This window comes from Bufo gargarizans, chromosome 2, assembly GCF_014858855.1.
Source record: "Bufo gargarizans isolate SCDJY-AF-19 chromosome 2, ASM1485885v1, whole genome shotgun sequence".
NCBI classification, from domain to species: domain Eukaryota; kingdom Metazoa; phylum Chordata; class Amphibia; order Anura; family Bufonidae; genus Bufo; species Bufo gargarizans.
In genome coordinates, this window is record NC_058081.1 from 133,798,671 (window position 1) to 133,818,811 (window position 20,141).

A 20,141-nucleotide genomic window follows, 5' to 3' on the forward strand; every position below is an offset into this window, starting at 1 on the left:
TTCCTTACCTCGTAACTCCAATTCCACAATGCCACTTTCATCTTCAAGTCCGTCGATGACCTCACACTTGTACTTTCCGTAATCCTCCAGGCGTAGATTAGTAATAACAAGGGACACCTCATTGGGCTTATTTTGATGCAAATGTACTCGACCTTTGTATTCTCCAAAACTACGGTGCCTTAAACCAATAGCTACCAGCACATCCTTCTCCTTGGTGTTATCTTTGTGCAGTTTGGCCCACTTGATGCGGAGTCTTCTTGGAGACTGCAGTTCTGGTTCATAGTGGAATGTGCATGGTAGTGTGATGTTACCACCACGGTAGGCAAAGAGGGCATCTTCAGGAGTATTAACTACAAGCTTCACGCCGTTGAAATGAATGACTGTAACATAAAGCAAAAAGAGAAGGGATTTTACAGAACTGTAATTACAATATGTTTTATTCTTACAATCTGACCACAAGAGTGAAGGTTTCTGGGTTCATTCGTTCATTCAGCCATGCAGTTTGAGAGGCCATGGAGTTTGAGGCTGGTGTTGAGAAGGAAATCCTATTATGTCCCATCTGGAGTGTTACTTTAAGGACAGCTTAATTAGAAAAGTCACATTTTTAATAATCTATATATTCTGAGAACCCGAAGAACCATGGCTAATATGACTGGATACATTGTATACAACATGGCAGACTGTAATAATGCTATGCAAGGGTGTAACAATAACATGGCAAAATTTGGAACAGGGGCTGCACTCTATCAAGGAGTGTAAAAATCTTATCATTTGTCTGGATCTGACCTCCAAGTGGAAATGGGTCTCTTTAGTTGCTACGGACTGTAGAAACTGTTTTGTCCGCCACACTGCTAGTTACACTTATAGTGCCAGTGGTGTACCTTCAATGGAGGCAGACTATGCAACTGCTATGCACCCTCGGGTGTGGGGCCGATGCTGAATTACTTTTTCTTTTGTCGACATGAAAAGGCTGCATTTTCATGTAGCAGCCACTAGGGGGCGCTCAGTGCAAAGGGATTATTAAAGCTTCCATTGCAGTGAATGGTAACTATAAATGCCTATGCAGCGAGCTCCCCCTAGTGGTGGCTGCAGGCAGCCAGTTTTGTAATATATTATCTGAAGAGAAGTCGTGATTTAGACCTGTATGGGGAGAGATGTATCAATGTATTTATGCCAGAAGTCTGGTGTGAATACCCTGAGAAATATTCTGTTCAGAATGAGTGCCATGTTTTGGAAGGACCTGTTGTATTGGGTGAGGCCAAGGGTGACGTTATTTTATCACAATTTTTTTTAATCAACATTTCTTCTACTTAAAAAAAAAACATTACACATTTGGCAGAAATCTGTGGAGTTCTTCGTTCTTTGCGTTTTTCTATGGGGCCCTATGAGATTTGTGTATGTCCCAGCATAGTGCTATCTAAATAAAGTGAAAGGAACCTTCTTACTGATTTATCAAGATTTATGATTTATTTAAATGAATCGCTATAATGCTACAGTCGAACGTAGTAAACTGAAATGATCAAGACATATGTTGGCACAAAATGCTTCACATATCCCACAAAGACGGAGTGAGGGGGTACATTTCTTGCTCTGCTTGAAACACCTGACAGAATTTTACTATGACGTGCATTCTGATGGTTGACCACCAGAGGAAGCCAAATTGTAACTTTACAACAGTTCTGTCTGAAGAACTCTATTTTATAATCGATGTAGGTACAAATTACCACAAATAAAAAAACTAACACATGATAATAAATCAAGAAATTTAATACATTCTTGATTCTAAACAAAGTCTGAAAACAACTTGAACATCTAATGTGGTTTAAAAATTTGAAACAAACATGTTATACCAAAGTGTAGTCGTAATAAAGCTCACAGATCTTATTTTTTGTACTGTTATCTGCCCATTCCCACTTTCCACTCTCTGCCTCTTTTTGGATTTCAAGTTGTGTGGGCATGCCACAAAACCAGCTGCGAGCTCCCACAATTCCTCCTGTGCACATCTTCTGCCCCCCTTTAGTACATGTCCTAGCTATGATTACATGGTGTCATGTGTTCTGTATATATCACGGACACACTCCCTGGCTCTTTGTCACCGTCTTTGTACATAGTCTAAATAATAAAGTAATTGGGTTGGGCGTCACTCAAATATCAGGCAGACATATGTCCAAGTTGGGTTTTATCAGAGTAAATTTTATAATATATATCACACATATAACACAAACAACATGTTGCATAAAAACAATATAGTTTAAACAACAGTATATAAAAAAACATGATTAAAAATAAATGAATAAGACTGAACCAATTATGCCAAATAAATTCCAGAGTCTGGTGCCCAAAGGAATAGAATCTCATACAATGTATATCACTATGGGGCTATATCACCGTGGCCTTTATAATTCATCCCAAAGTTTGTAGCCCAAAAAGATGGCGTCTTAAACAAACGGATATATATAGCAATGGGTTGACCATAAAAGTCATATGTTCATAATATATGTAAAGGTGCTTACTCATAAAATAATGCATAGAGTTAAAATATTGAAAAAATGCATATGCATTTTTTCAATATTTTAACTCTACGCGTTATTTTATGGTTCAAGTGTATATGGGATGCATATTGACCTAATTGTATACGTTTTTAGTTTTGTATAGTTTTTATATATATATATATATATATATATATATATAATGTGTATGGATTTAGAAGTCAATATGAACTGGCTTATTGAGAAAACGCATTGAGAATTAAAAAAATGCATATGCATTTATTCTCTCTTAAAATACGTACATGGCACTGAATTCCAGTTATAAGGAAAGGACTATGAATAGGGACAACCATCCCAAATGTATATCCCCATATTGAAATCCAACATGCAATGTTCCAATTAAGGATAATATAAAAAAGGACATTTGGCCATCACTGTTCACACCACTGAAGAAGGGGTCCTTTTACCCCGAAATGCGTATAGTATTGACAGTGAGGGACCACCAAGAAAGAAGCGCTTGGAACCACATGCTCCTATTTGGACTTAAAGTAATAACGGAGCAAATCACCTGCACCTAAGGAAATTTAAAATCCCCGCCTGGAAGTATAAATCACATGACCACCTAGTGTACCATGTGGGACGCCACACAGGTCCTGGGAGGTCATAGCGGTGGAAGAAAGCTATATCGCTATACCGCTACAACGAACACTTAAGAGCCTGGGAAATCCTACGTGCAGGTCCTTGCAGCTCACAGTAGAGCACTGGATTAAAGCGCCAGGTGTACAAGCGATCCCACGATCATAGAAGACGCAGGAGTGGTAAAGTAAGATGCCTTTATTGTCACTGTACAATACAATGTAATACAATGTTTGATGCCTTCAGTGTGAATCTACAATTTTCATAGTCATGAAAATAAAGAAAACTGTTTGAATGAGAAGGTGTGTCCAAACTTTTGGTCTGTACTGTATGTATTTGACATGTATTTGTACTGGCCTGCAGTAAAATTGATATCCAATGACCGTCTAATATACCTCCAGCCACATAATCCGGTGAATGCTTAATGTTTGGGGCCTGTACTCCACTGGCCTGCAGTAAAATTGATATACAATGACGGTCTAATATACCTCCAGCCACATAATGACTTTTCTGTACGGTGAATGTATGATTTTTGGGGCCCTTAATCTAACTGGCCAACAGTAAAATTGTTATACGGTGACCGCCTAATGTACCTCCAGGCACATAATGAATTGATCTTTTCTGTACATTGAATGCATAATTTTTGGGGCATGTAATGTAACTGGCCAACAGTAAAATTGTCATACGGTGACCGCCTAATGTACCTTCAGCCAAAAATTCACTTGTTCTTTTTTGTACGGTGAATGAATAATTTTGGGGGCCTGTAGTCCACTCGCCGGCAGTAAAATTGATATCCAGTGACCGTCTAATATACCTCCAGCCACATAATCACTTGATGTTTTCTGTCCGGTGAATGCCTAATGTTTGGGGCCTGTACACCACTGGCCTGCAGTAAAATTGATATCCATTGACCATCTAATATACCTCCAGCGACATAATCACTTGTTCTTTTCTGTACAGTTAATGAATAATTTTTGGGGCCTGTAGTCCACTGGCCTGCAATAAAATTGATATCCAATGACCGTCTAATATACCTCCAGCCACATAATCACTTGATGTTTTCTGTCCCGTGAATGCCTAATGTTTGGGGCCTGTACTCCCGTGGCTTAAAATAAAAAATATCTATGCTCCAGCAGGGCACTTTTTTGAGAGTTTCCCTTTAAAACGCATAAAAATGGTCCCTGATTAAAATACATATTTTTTGTGGGAATTTTTGCCATTGACCCCCCCTCTGGTATGTCACTGTCCATGTTGTGGGACGATTAGTGCACTTCTAGTAAGTATTTGGTGGCTGCAAATATGACCTGATGGTTTTTCAGGTTCGCCTGCCATTAAAGTGAATGGGGCCCGCCGCGAACTTGCGGTTCACGAACATTTGATCGCGTTCGCACATCATCCCGGCCGATGTTCGTCCATCACTAGTTACATCCTCTTCATTATTTATTACTACATTATTGCAGCTAAGTCTCATTGACTTGAGTGGGAATTGGCTGCAGTAAACTGAAGTCCAGAAACAACCACCGCAAAATTAATGGAGCTGTGCTTGATAAAAATTAAGGGGATGCAGTGCTCAGCCGACTCATTCAGCTGATCAGCAGAGGTGTAGGGAGTTGGATACCTAAGAATATGCCATTAACATTAAGTCCTTTAAACAACTCTGGGTCTGGAGTCTTGGACCAGAAAGTCAATTGTGCTGTGGTCGATCACATACAGTATAAGCTCCTTTACTTATCAGGTCCCCTGCACTCAGCAACAGCCTCGGCCTCGGCCTTTAGGCTTATACCGGGACTTTATACTTCAAGTAAAAATTGTATTGGCAACAGGAAAATTTTCAGGGTTCAGACCTCCCCCAATGGAGCAATATATAATGTAAAGTGGTTCTCCCAAGCATTTAGAACCTGTATACTTCTATATGTTTCCTCTATATAGAAAAGTGGTGACAGGTCCCTCTCATCATTTTGCTTTTGGCTAATACTTGAAAAAAACTTTATCCAGAAGAAAGCATATTATTTCTGGACTGCAAGGCCATCATTGCCCTAAATAAGATGGCATAGGTCAATGTGGGTTATCTAGTGATAAATGGCCCTCAGTTCATCCTTGCACTCTTTTCTTCTCGGTGAAGCCAGGGTTATAATGAGTGTTAGAAAATGGGGTTATTTTTTAAGTCACCTAGTCTAACACATGAAGAGCGGACCGGCAGCTTGACATATCACTGTCATGCGAAAACTCAGTCTATAAAGTTTAGGTCACACAAGCTCATTACCTGGCCCTGCACATGTCTGATTCTCAGGAGCTGGACCACTCTAAAAGAGCAGCAGCGACAATGTAAGCCTCTTGACTTAATCTAATTATTTCCTGCTGAAGGGAGAGAGATAGCTTCTGCAGAAAACCAATGCACTCCCACAAACAAGGACCAAATATTAATTTACTGGGAGTCCTTAAAGGGCAGTTACAAAAGCAGTGAAGTTTGTTCTGCCATGCTGTTTGCATAGCTCCTATTCACTACAATGGGAATTGCAGTAAAGTGCCGGCCTGCTAGGTAGCCTTGCCACCTAGGGCTGGAGCTTAGTCTCATTTTTCCATGGAAATGGCGAAATGGGACAACCCCTTTAATTCTGCTTGTTTGCAGCTGTTTATGACACACTGAAGATGGCAAAAAGACTGGGTGTATTGTGACGTCAAGACAAATATTTAATGTCAAATGATAGGTGCAGGCAGGGACGGACTGGAAACTTAAAGTGGCCCTGGAAAAACACTAAAAGCGGACCCATTTTAGAACCAAGTCCAAATAAAACAGTGTAGAACAATATATTGCCCCAAAAGCTGGCCCTCTGCGGTGGTCATCAATAGCTACCATTTTCTGTCCTCCTCCTGCTGTTGTCAATGGAGCAGGGGGCTAAAGAGTTGAGGTGCAAGCAACAACAGTTGAATTCGGGAGGACATGTGTTGTAGCTGGCATGAGTACCTGATTCTCATAGCTGTTGTCAGTGGCAGAGAGGAGGACTTGGGTGGCACCTCTGGGTCATCGGCCCACGGGGAAATTTCTCTGTAGGGTTTATGGCCAATCCGCCCCTGAGTGCAGGAGCCTGCTATTCAAATTCTAACATACAAGTGCCTTGCAAAAGTATTCACCTCCTTGACTTTTTTCGTGTTTTGTTAAATTACAGCCTTAAGTTCAATGTTTTGTTAATATAAATATTATGTGATGGAGCAGAACACAATAGTCTAAGTTTGTGAAGTTAAATGAGAAAAATATATAAATAAAACTATTGTTTAGAAACATGAAACAGAAAATTGGCATGTGGCATGCCCTTTGTTTGGAAGCCCATAAAAAGCTCTGGTGCAATTACCTTCAGAAGTCACATAATTAGGGAAATGATGTCCACCTGTGAGCAATCTAAGTGTCACATGATCTGTCATTACATATACAAGGCCCCAGAGGCTGCAACACCTAAGCATCACTAACCAAACACTGCCATGAAGACCAAGGAACTCTCCAAACAAGTAAGGAACAATGTTGTCGAGAAGTACAAGTCAGGGTTAGGTTATTAAAAAAATCCAAATCTTTGATGATCCCCAGGAGTACCGTCAAATCTATAATACCCAAATGGAAAGAGCATGGCACAACAGCAAACCTGCCAAGACCGGGCAAGGGGGACATTAATCAAAGAGGCAGCACAGAGACCTAAGGTAACCCTGAAGGAGCTGCAGAGTTCCACAGCAGAGACTAGAGTATCTGTACATAGGACGACAATAAGCCGTACGCTCCATAGAGTTGGGCTTTATGGGAGAGTGGCCAGAAGAAAGCTATTACTTTCAGCAAAAAACACGTTGTGAATTTGCAAAAAGGCATGTAGGAGACTCCCAAAATGTATAGAAGAAGGTGCTCTGGTCTGATGACACTAAAATTGAACTTTTCGGCCACCAAAGAAAATGCTATGTCTGGCGCAAACCCAACACATCACATCAGCCAAAGAACACCATCCCCACAGTGAAACATGGTGGTGGCAGCATCATGTTGTGGGGACGTTTTTCAGCAGCCAGGACTGGGAAAACTGGTCAGAGTTGAGGGAAAGATGGGTGGTGCTAAATACAGGGATATTCTTGAGCAAAACCTGTACCATTCTGTGCATGATTTTAGGCTAGGATGGAGGTTCACCTTCCAGCAGGACAATGACCCCAAACACACTGCTAAAGCAACACTTGAGTGGTTTAAGGGGAAAAATGTTAATGTATTGGAATGGCCTAGTCAAAGCCCAGATCTCGATCCAATAGAAAATCTGTGGTCAGACTTAAAGATTGCTGTTCACAAGCGCAAACCATCGAACTTGAAAGAGCTGGAGCAGTTTTGCAAGGAGGAATGGGCAAAAATCCCAGTGTTAAGATGTGGCAAGCTCATAGAGAGAAAGTATTGACTTTAGGGGGGTGAATAGTTATGCACATTGACTTTTTCTGTTATTTTGTTCTATTTGTTGTTTGCTTCACAATAAAAAGAAAAAAAAATCTTCAAAGTTATGTGCACGTTCTGTAAATTAAATGATGCAAATCCTCAAACAATCCATGTTAATTCCAGGTTGTGAGACACCAAAACACGAAAAAAGTGAATACTTTTGCAAGGTACTGTAAGTATGTAAGAGTTGAGATTCCTACAAAAGCAAGAAGTTCAGTACTACGCCTGATTCAGATGGTCATATTTTCAGTCCATGTGCTGTCCCTGTGCACAATGGACAGTACACAGACCAAGAGAGTCCCTGGTGCACCGCATCATTCCTGAATATTCTTGGGCCCACCAGAGGAAACTACTCTGAGTGCCAGCCTCTGTGTATACAGGACATATGCACATTCACTTTTAAAGAGGTTTTCCAGTTATAAAGATTTTTTAGCAAGTGCCGCCGCCTGCCCACTGAAACAGAATATTCCTACTTACCTGCTCCCCACCCCTCCGGTCATAGGTGTCGCTACAGGGGGGAAGGGGGGGGGAATTTCCCCCCCCCCCAGGTTATTCCTTGCCCCCCCGCCCATGCTGCCCACCCGCTTCACTACGGGCTCCTCGGCAGTCGGCAGCCAAGTGAATCTTCCCCCGCCCACCTCAGCTGCTATTGGCTGGGAGGGAGTGGGCAGCACTGCCATTGGCTGGGGGCCTGTGTATTTCAGCCTAGCAGGGCCTACAGAGGCAGAAAAGAATGCAGCTTGGGGATTTAACATCAGGAAACATTGTTGCGCGCCCCTCCCCTGCCACCACGCCTAGAGGAAGAAGCCACGAGGACAGAGCACATCAGAACTGTAAGTACCTTTTCTATCTGAGATGCACCCCTGACCAGCGCCCCCTGCGTTACATGCACCCCTGACCAGCACCCCCTGCGTTACATGCACCCCTGACCAGGCCACCCTGCGTTACATGCACCCCAGACTAGCGCACCTTGCATTATAAGCACCCCTGACCAGCGCACCCTGAGTTACACGCACCCCTGACTGCCGCACTCTGCGTTACACGCACCACTGGCTGCCACATTCTGCGTTACAAGCAGAATAAGTAGTATTAGTTGCACACACCAACAACACCCACAGGGTTATTTCACAAAAGGGTGAAGAGTTTGGAGAAGTCAAGAGAAGTGAACAATATAGGACAACATAGCTGATTTGAAAAAAATCTCCAATTCAGCTCACTTTCCTATTCAGTCATGTTGTCCTAGATCAGTGGTGGCGAACCTATGGCACGGGTGCCAGAGGCGGCACTCAGAGCCCTATCTGTGGGCACTCGCACCCTGGAAAAAGTCTATGGTGTACCAATAGGCCTTAGACTTTTCCTGCTATTCATCAGCGCAGGGCGCTCTATGAACAGCACAGGCAGCGCACTGAATGTAGGCAGGTTATTCTAGCTAAATGATAAAGTACATGGAAGATATACTATACTGGGCTGTAGTATTCAGGTTAAATTGCCGTGTTGGCACTTTGCGATAAATAATGGGTTTTGGGTTGCAGTTTGGGCACTCGGTCTCTAAAAGGTTCACCATCACTGTCCTAGATTGTTCCCTTCTCCATACCCTTTTGTGAGCGTCTGTTCATTGGTCTTCTTTAGTGACATGTTTAACATATGGGATTATTTACACAGCCCTGGTGTTTGCTGAAACAGCTTTAAACTATAAAGAAAAGTTTTTTAAAGTGATTAAGTGGTGAAAATTATTATTCCCCCCCCCCCCCCATTTTTTACTGTGATATCTTATGTGCCCCCCCCCCCTATATATTGTTCCTAGAGTCGCCACTGCCTCCGGTCCTCTGTACTCCCTCTGTCTGTCTTTCAGTCCCCGCACTGTTTACGTCCAGTGGTGCACGGATATTGTCACCTGCACCTCTCCAGTCAATGACTTGCTTCATAGGTGAAGTAAACAGAGCGTCACCGCTGATATCAGTCATTGGCCGAAGCAGTGCAGGTGACCAATCCCATGCACCACAGTGCGAGGACTGGAATATGGAGATAACGAAGGAAGTACAGAGGACTGGAGCAGTGTGGAGCAGGTAAGTATGAATCTTCTGTTTCAGCGAGAAGGCTGCAGGCACTTGCTTAAAAATCATTATAACCAGAAAACCCCTTTTGGTCATTTTTGTTAGTGCTTTTTCAGGACTTATCATCTTTAAGGTTTAAAAGAACATCTAGTGATTATTAATTCCAAGGTCAGTTCCAAATTTTCTTCTGCTAAACCTGTATTAGAACAGGCCTGTTATTATCTCAGAGTATGAGCCCACCGGAGGATCCTCTGGTATTCTGGTGGGATCGGTCAAACCCTGAAGGGTCAATTCAAAAATGTTATCTGTCAGTTAACACCAGATAGCGACACATCTACTTTCTTTCTGATCTTTTATTTATTTTATGAACATGATTATAGGGGCTGTCATCTTGCCTGATTTGTTCTTAACAGCATTTACAAAGCATTAAGAAAATTGCTTTACGGCAGCCTCATGGTCCATAGACACAATGGTCAGGAGAGGACCTCACTGACTTCTATGGGAGAGTTTCCTAGGCATGATCCGTGACCTGTGCAGAAGTCATTGTACAAGGAAAGAATAGATAAGCTGAGACAATCACCTATTGTGAATGGTGGATCCTGTCTTATCTATACACAGAGGCAGGGGTGATCCACCAATGAGGCGAGGTGAGGCAATTGCCTCAGGCAGCACCAGATAGGGGCAAAAGGGGGGCAGCAGATGGGGGATTATCTGTTTCTGCAATATAGTATAGGGAAGCACAGTGGGCACAGTAAGCAGCAGAAAGACTAGGTGCACCCCTGCACGGAGGTGATATCTCTTATCATTAAAGGTTTAAGCTGCATTTACACAAGCCAATAATCGTCCAGATTATCGGGAACAATTATTCCTGCAAACGGTCATTCCCGACAATCTGTCCATGTAAATGTGCTGCCGATCACCCGATGAACAAGCAAAACATTCATTGGATGATCCTGTTGTTCATGCAGGCATCACCGATCATGGTTTCTTGGCAGCAGATCATGTGGTCTAAACAGCAATCTGCTGCTCAGAAACCATGAGTAAGTATGAGGACAAGGGATCGCAATAGCAATTTTAGGCTTTGTGGCCAGTGCGAAGACTGCAAGAGTTTATGTTTTTTATTTAGATATAGATATTGACATGGAAAATTAAAAATGACATCATCAAAAATTCTTTAAAAATATGTTAAATATAAAAATAGGATTTAAACAATATGTAATTTTGTGGTGACACATTCACTTTAATAAGATTGTGTCTCATGTAACACAGACCTAGCGATCATTGCTGACAATTTTCTTAGGTGGCCCTTAGGTGGCCACCAGGTCTGTGTCCTATACTGACATATGGATCTCACAGCCTATTAAAAATCATCCGTGTGCTGTGGCCACAACACAAATGATTTTTATTACGCCCTTCTGAATCCAGCTTTACACAATTATTTGCTCACATGAACAGTTTCTGTTTCACCAGTTCTCGCAGTGATTCGTGATTTTATTTCTCATTGGGATTCATTAGGCAGACTAATTCACACACTTTAACCATGTACACACGGAAATACAACATCCGATACTTTTACAAGATTGACAACTAAAGATAACTTTAATATATAATCAAAAAACATGCATGCAGCACATTGGTTTGACTAAGGAAGGCCGAATACTTAAGATTACAGCCGCCAAACTTTCCATCAACCGACTGCTATTCCTTCTGACACTATCATTAAAGAACTCCTGCAAAAAATGTTATTCTCTGACCTGTTAAAAAGGTGCATGATTAGGGTTGAGCGAATCCTAACTGCAAAGTTCAGGTTCGTACCGAACTTTGCGAGTTCAGGTACCCGGACCCGAACCCGGACTTTTTCATTGAAGTTCGGGTTCGGTGTTCGGGTGATTTTATTATTTTCCATTATAACATGGTTATAACGGAAAATAATAGCATTCTTAAGACAGAATGCTAAATAAAGGGGTTAAAATAGAGGGGTTAAAAATAATTTGAAAAAACCTCACCCCATTTACTTGATCGCGTAGCTGGTATCCTCTTCTTTCTTCAGGACCTGCAAAAGGACCTGTGATAATGTCACCACGCTCACCACGTGGTGAGCACGGTGACGTCATCGCAGGTCCTGCTGAATGAAGATAGAAGGACCTGCGGTGACACAGGTCCTTTTGCAGGTCCTGCAGAAAGAAGAAGAAAGAGGATACCGGCTGCGCTATCAAGTGGATGAGGTGAGTTTTTTTTTAATTATTTGTACCCCTCAATGGCCATTTTATTTGGCATTCTGATGCTGATATTTTCCGTTATAACCATGTTATAACGGAAAATAATAAAGTGAAGTTCGGGTCCCCATGGACTTTAAATGGGTCCGGGTTCGGGGTCAAGTTTGGGTCCCGAACCCGAACTTTGACCTGAAGTTCGGCCGAACCCGAACTTCCACAGGTTTGCTCATCCCTATGCATCTGTAATCTGTAGTGAATGCAATCTTCTGACTAGTGGCTGTATGTGTGAGCTATCCCCTCTCTTCTGCTTCTCAGCTGTATCATGTGACCAGCAATCAGACTTTTTAAATGACACAGTATCTAATGTGTGGACAGGAAGTCAGTTTCTCTATGTATTCCTATGGGAGTCTCAATGTCAGTCTCATAGGAATGAATAGGGAAGTAACTGGCTGCCTGTCCTGTGTCAGTTGGAGATCAGAGAGTTGGTCACATGACACAGCTGAGGATCAGAAGGGAGGGGATAACTCTCAAATACAGTCACTGATGAGAAGATTACATTCACTACAGATTACATCATGTACACTTCTAGCAGGTCACAGAATAAAACTTTTTGTGGGAGTACTACTTTAAAGATGCACATTCAACTTGACTGAGCATGCTAGTTTGGGCAATGGGGAGAGGGCCTCCCTGATGGTAGCTGAAATCTAATATCAGATCCTTCTTGCACCAGATACCTTCCGTCAGTTAAGAGACAGGCGGTACACATGAGAAAGTCAATCTCGCTGAACCAGAATCTGTTCCTTCTCTTACATGATACATTTTCAGATGTAACAGCATTAAAGTGCTATTCTGGAGGTAATTATGCTGTAAAACATGCAGCCTTGAAGCTATTTTTTTACAATATGTTTCTTATCATGCAAAAATATGTATAGGTGTAGCAAGAGAGGGGATATCAAAGATTAGAAAAACATGTCTGCTTCCATCCAAAAACAGTATCACACCTGCCCACAAGTTGCACGAGGTACTGCAGCTAATGTGCCCCAGTCCCCTTTCACTTTAGTGGAGCTGAGCTGCAATACCATTTACAATCCATGAACAGGTGGGGAGGAAAGCAAAAATACCACTAACAATCCATGAACAGGTGGGGAGGAAAGCAAAAATACCACTAACAATCCATGAACAGGTGTGGAGGAAAGCAAAATACAACTAACAATCCATGAACAGGTGTGGAGGAAAGCAAAAATACCACTAACAATCCATGAACAGGTGTGGAGGAATGCAAAAATACCACTAACAATCCATGAACAGGTGTGGAGGAAAGCAAAATACCACTAACAATCCATGAACAGGTGTGGAGGAAAGCAAAAATACCACTAACAATCCATGAACAAGTGTGGAGGAAAGCAAAAATACCACTAACAATCCATGAACAGGTGTGGAGGAAAGCAAAAATACCACTAACAATCCATGAACAGGTGTGGAGGAAAGCAAAAATACCACTAACAATCCATGAACAGGTGTGGAGGAAAGAAAAATACAACTAACAATCCATGAACAGGTGGGGAGGAAAGCAAAAATACCACTAACAATCCATGAACAGGTGTGGAGGAAAGCAAAATACAACTAACAATCCATGAACAAGTGTGGAGGAAAGCAAAAATACCACTAACAATCCATGAACAGGTGTGGAGGAAAGCAAAATACAACTAACAATCCATGAACAAGTGTGGAGGAAAGCAAAATACCACTAACAATCCATGAACAGGTGTGGAGGAAAGCAAAATACAACTAACAATCCATGAACAGGTGTGGAGGAAAGCAAAAATACCACTAACAATCCATGAACAGGTGTGGAGGAAAGAAAAATACAACTAACAATCCATGAACAGGTGGGGAGGAAAGCAAAAATACCACTAACAATCCATGAACAGGTGTGGAGGAAAGCAAAATACAACTAACAATCCATGAACAAGTGTGGAGGAAAGCAAAATACCACTAACAATCCATGAACAGGTGTGGAGGAAAGCAAAATACCACTAACAATCCATGAACAGGTGTGGAGGAAAGCAAAATACCACTAACAATCCATGAACAGGTGTGGAGGAAAGCAAAAATACCACTAACAATCCATGAACAGGTGTGGAGGAAAGAAAAATACAACTAACAATCCATGAACAAGTGTGGAGGAAAGCAAAAATACCACTAACAATCCATGAACAGGTGTGGAGGAAAGAAAAATACAACTAACAATCCATGAACAGGTGGGGAGGAAAGCAAAAATACCACTAACAATCCATGAACAGGTGTGGAGGAAAGCAAAATACAACTAACAATCCATGAACAAGTGTGGAGGAAAGCAAAATACCACTAACAATCCATGAACAGGTGTGGAGGAAAGCAAAAATACCACTAACAATCCATGAACAGGTGTGGAGGAAAGCAAAAATACCACTAACAATCCATGAACAGGTGTGGAGGAAAGCAAAAATACCACTAACAATCCATGAACAGGTGTGGAGGAAAGAAAAATACAACTAACAATCCATGAACAAGTGTGGAGGAAAGCAAAATACCACTAACAATCCATGAACAGGTGTGGAGGAAAGCAAAAATACCACTAACAATCCATGAACAGGTGTGGAGGAAAGCAAAATACAACTAACAATCCATGAACAAGTGTGGAGGAAAGCAAAATACCACTAACAATCCATGAACAGGTGTGGAGGAAAGCAAAAATACCACTAACAATCCATGAACAGGTGTGGAGGAAAGCAAAATACAACTAACAATCCATGAACAAGTGTGGAGGAAAGCAAAAATACCACTAACAATCCATGAACAGGTGTGGAGGAAAGAAAAATACAACTAACAATCCATGAACAAGTGTGGAGGAAAGCAAAATACCACTAACAATCCATGAACAGGTGTGGAGGAAAGAAAAATACAACTAACAATCCATGAACAGGTGGGGAGGAAAGCAAAAATACCACTAACAATCCATGAACAGGTGTGGAGGAAAGCAAAATACAACTAACAATCCATGAACAAGTGTGGAGGAAAGCAAAATACCACTAACAATCCATGAACAGGTGTGGAGGAAAGCAAAAATACCACTAACAATCCATGAACAGGTGTGGAGGAAAGCAAAAATACCACTAACAATCCATGAACAGGTGTGGAGGAAAGCAAAAATACCACTAACAATCCATGAACAGGTGTGGAGGAAAGAAAAATACAACTAACAATCCATGAACAAGTGTGGAGGAAAGCAAAATACCACTAACAATCCATGAACAGGTGTGGAGGAAAGCAAAAATACCACTAACAATCCATGAACAGGTGTGGAGGAAAGCAAAATACAACTAACAATCCATGAACAAGTGTGGAGGAAAGCAAAATACCACTAACAATCCATGAACAGGTGTGGAGGAAAGCAAAAATACCACTAACAATCCATGAACAGGTGTGGAGGAAAGCAAAATACAACTAACAATCCATGAACAAGTGTGGAGGAAAGCAAAAATACCACTAACAATCCATGAACAGGTGTGGAGGAAAGCAAAATACAACTAACAATCCATGAACAGGTGTGGAGGAAAGCAAAATACCACTAACAATCCATGAACAGGTGTGGAGGAAAGCAAAAATACCACTAACAATCCATGAACAGGTGTGGAGGAAAGCAAAAATACCACTAACAATCCATGAACAGGTGTGGAGGAAAGCAAAATACAACTAACAATCCATGAACAAGTGTGGAGGAAAGCAAAATACCACTAACAATCCATGAACAGGTGTGGAGGAAAGCAAAAATACCACTAACAATCCATGAACAGGTGTGGAGGAAAGCAAAATACAACTAACAATCCATGAACAAGTGTGGAGGAAAGCAACCATGTTTTCTAAACCTGGGAAACCCCTTTAAGGATAATGCTAGGGAACAGGGGGAAGTTAATAGGCCCCAGTTTATATTTTGAAACAAAGCTAATTACAATGTATCATTACTAATGTCTTCTTATATGAGGGTGCTGCCTCCGGGGGTACTATTACTTCCATGCCCTGTATATATTCACTTTTGTATGTAGCTTCACCCCTGCATGTATTTAAAGGGGTTATCCAAGACTATAAAATGCGTTCCCCCATATCCCGGGCTGCTCACAATGAATATACTTACCCGGCTCCCCACTCCCTGCGCCGCACCTGGTCCCCACACCGCCGCTGGTGCTTCTCCCTGTTGCCGGATGAAAACATCCGGTGTCGAGGTGGAGCAGCCAATGGCATGCGGTGACGGAGACGAGACTCACTAGCATCGTGGGTAACGCAAGGGAGGCTTATCCGTGTTTTCATCCGCACACAGGGAGAAGCAGCAGCGGCGGTGCGGGGACCAGCAGCGGCGCACAAAGTCAGGTAAGTATATTCATTGTGAGGGGCCCGGCATATAGGGGGGCATTTATAGTCTTGGATAACCTCTTTCATTTTGTTGAGGCCCATCCAACTGAGTAGGCAATTATCAGGAGCAAACTGTTCATTCTCGATAACTGCCGGCTTGTCAGATGAGTTGAGTGCTGCAGTTACATGCACCATGGCGATGAGCAATCGTTCATCCCTACAGAGATTCACTGTTTCTGGGCAGAAGATCCCTGTTTACATGGGAAGATCTGTTGCAGAAACAAAGGGGGTCATTTATCAAACTAGTGTAAAGTAGAACTGGCTTAGTTGCCATAGCAACCAATCAGATTCCACCTTTCCTTTTGGACAGCTCCTTTGGAAAATGGAAGGTGGAATCTGATTGGTTACTATGGGCAACTAAGCCACTTCTACTTTACACCAGTTTGATTAATGACCTCCAATGCTTTTATATGTCGCACGAACGGTGCTTAACCCGATAAACGAGCTTGTTCATCACCCGATCTGTGGCACATTTAAAAATGGCAATTTTAGGGAACTAGCAATTGGCAGCACCTTTACCAGGGCCTAGTATCGGGAGCATGTGTCCATATGACTTTCATTCTTGACATCCAGCTTAATAATCAGCCCATCTGAAGCATCTTTTACTATGGCTGCTGGGTGGACCTCTGATAATGCAGCTCCTGTAAGGCTGGTTTCACACGAGTGACTGTCACGCTCCAAACTTGCAGAGGAGCACCTGTCCTGAACAGCCAGCACTGAGCGGGTCGCATAGCATTATATTGATTTATGATGCTATGTAACCCTTACAGTTCTGGAATGTATTGTATAACACTGACAGCATTATCAATATAATCCTATGCGACCTGCTCAGTGCTGGAAGTTACTGCGCTGTGCTGCGAGTCCAGAGTGTGACACTCACTCGTGTGAAGCCAGCTTAAAGTCCAGAAGATCATCGTGTGAAGCCAGCTTAAAGTCCAGAAGATCATCCAGATTACTGAGATTTGTGAATCATTGGATACTTCAGCTCATCTTTAACCCCCCCCCAAAAAAAAGAAATACCTCATCTCCAATGCCCCAGGAGTCTGGCACAGATAGATTTTTTTACATACTTTTGCACTGTTCAGACTGTCCAGACTTCTACATCTACAAAGCCCCAATCGCCTGTCTCTAGACATGTTCTGAATATATGGCCTAAGAAAGTTGCCCATGTAGCTGCCAAATGACATGATGTATGTTAATTATTCAAAATCCAATTTGTTTCCCAACTTCAATGGCCACATTTACTTTGATCTACTTGTCATCTGCCAGGGCCATTCATTAAAGGGCTGAATTATCAAGTAATGATGGGAAAGATTCGTACATGAAAACTGCAGTTCTCGGAAAACAGAAAATGTTCAGTAATTGCCCCAAAAATAAATTCGGCTGATGGCAGATCACACTTCTAGTAGGACAATCGGTCCGACTGTCATACATGGCTGGCGCCCCACGTACAGGCAGTGGTTAAATGGTGCATGATTTGTAAATGATGATTTTGCAAAAGTGACGTTCTACCTTCAAAATTATGCAAAATGATGGTTTTGATGGACTGTCTGTTCTTTCCTCCACTAGTCATCAGACCTCTCTTTTTAGGAGCTGTTTTATAGAATGTACATTTTATATATAACATATTTTATGTGTAATCCTCTTCTAGTCAGAGTCAATCGTGTCATAAAGTAATCCCCTGGTAATACATCCCATGTGATTGGCTGCTGATTGTGTAATAATCCAGTGAATTTATTTTAATCTGACATTTGATAATCCAAAAACTCTGGCACATTTCCAACATGACTGAGCAGAGAAAAACTATAGAAAGCTTCCCCTAAGGCTGGATTCTCATGTCTGTGTGCCATATGTATTATACATTCGTAATATAAGTGTCACAGCCCGACAGAGGCAGAATGGGAACTTAAAAGAAATGTGTCACCAAAAATGTTATTTGCCAGTTAAAGCCAGATAGGGACACATCTTTTTTTCTATTCTGATTTTATATCTGATTACAGATTTATTTATTCTATATCCTGAACATGATTATGGGGGCGGCCATCTTGGACCTGAGCTATTCTTAACAGCATTTTGAAAGCATTAAGAATGGTCAGGAGAGGACCTCATTGACTTTTATAGGAGAGTTTTCTAGACATTCTCTGTGCCCTGTGCAAACGTCATTGTACGAGGAAAGAATAGATAAGCTGCGACCATCACCTATTGTGAATGGTGGATCCTGTCTTATCTATAACTCTAATCCTGCCTGTAATGATATCACCTCTGTGTATAGCTAAGCAGGTAACTGCAGTAAAGTGATCTGTACAGACCAAGAAGTGGTGTCGATTATTAGGCTTAGTGGTCAGTGGGTAAACTGCAGGATTTCATGGTTTAAATATTACGTACATTTAATGCACGTCTACATAACATCCACAATAACATGTTCTCACGTAAGAAGACACAGTGGCCTTGAGATTCATACCGTCTCCATTGCCATTTCCAGATTTGTTATTCAAAATATGATCGTAGTAGAAACCGTTATAAAAAGGAAGGCAGTGGCAAGTGCCAACTAGCATGAGGAATACAGCTAATCCGGTCTGCATGGTGGGTCAATAGGGCGTGCTCCAGATGTATTGTCTCTGTAAAGAAAGATATAACAGGCAGTTAGCATTTGACAATTTGCTTATGCTATCAGCAGTTTTTCATAAAATCTGTTATTGCTTTTACTGTTTTCAAAGGAGTCAAGACTACCTTAGGGAAGTGGGTCCATTTTCAATAAACCATTGCATTTCAGCCAATGAGCAATTACTGGCCGCTCCATCACTCATTACTTATTCGGCATGTTCAGTAAGACTTATTTAGGCTTGTCAGTCAGGCATGCTGATTTAAAATGAATTTCTGCTATTGAATACTATTTTGTGCTGATTAATTACATAAAGGAATTTGCCACCATGATTTTGGACTATCTACAGTAATACTATTTTTTTATTGTCCTACTGCCCCCACCCACCATCCTTTCCCCATTCCCTCAGAACTAGCACTCAACGCTACACTGAACTACACAGTCCAGATTGCTAGGCTATCCTAACATAATGGAGAGGACTCATGTGCACCTGCACAGCAGTCCTGACTGCATTTCAACGCAGCTCTGAGCACTGACCACAAGGGAACAGGGGGCAGTAGGAAAAAAAAATTGTCATATGGACTCCATATCTGCAGTACTACATCTATTACTGTAAATAATGGTCCCAAATTAGGGTGCAGATTGCCTTTAATCTATCTTCATATGGGAGAGATCTCCATTTTCTGATACAAATATCCAAGCCCCCCAAGAGGACATGTTATCACATAGTATAAACTACATGTGACTATGCTATGTTTTACTTTATAAAAGATGGTTGGATGGTTTTCTGGATTAATGAAGTCACTCCATGTACACTAGTTCCCATCCAGAGTCTGTAACTTCTTCCATGTCTAGAAATTCAGCACGACCTCACTTAAAACTTTTTTTCTCCCTGGGCAAGGAAGAGTGAGGGGTGATGACTCATTTAGAGCACCACACCATAGCTATGTTATCCCAATAGTGTGGCTACTCCGGGCTTATTACATTGTACTAATCAATGTACTGCTCCTCTGTTTGCATGTTTATTAAGGCCTTTCAGGAGTAGAAAAGATCTGTAATTCTGTCAGTCATTCCAGTCCTCTACCTGTATGTTCCACTCCCGTGTGTATGGTCAACCCCAAATTGTTGTGTAATATGATGGGGGTTTTTTTTTGCACTATTTCTTTGTCTATGCTGCTAAATCCATATTTCAGGCTGGTAACTTACACTACATACTTTTCACCACTAGAGGTCTCTAACACACTA

The 20,141-nt window shown here is 41.8% G+C and overlaps 1 protein-coding gene across 2 annotated transcripts in view; it reads right to left on the reverse strand.

Annotated features, from left to right (window-relative positions):
- Nucleotides 1–20,141, reverse strand: part of HAPLN3 (hyaluronan and proteoglycan link protein 3) — a 64,922-nt gene that overhangs the window by 7,111 nt on the left and 37,670 nt on the right. For both annotated transcript variants that reach the window (XM_044279470.1, XM_044279469.1), the window contains exons 2-3: nucleotides 18,756–18,912; nucleotides 9–380 (exon numbers count right to left, since the gene is read on the reverse strand). In XM_044279470.1, the coding sequence (XP_044135405.1) occupies nucleotides 9–380; nucleotides 18,756–18,876 (493 nt within the window). In that variant the 5' untranslated portion in view covers nucleotides 18,877–18,912. The remainder of the gene's footprint in view (nucleotides 1–8; nucleotides 381–18,755; nucleotides 18,913–20,141) is intronic.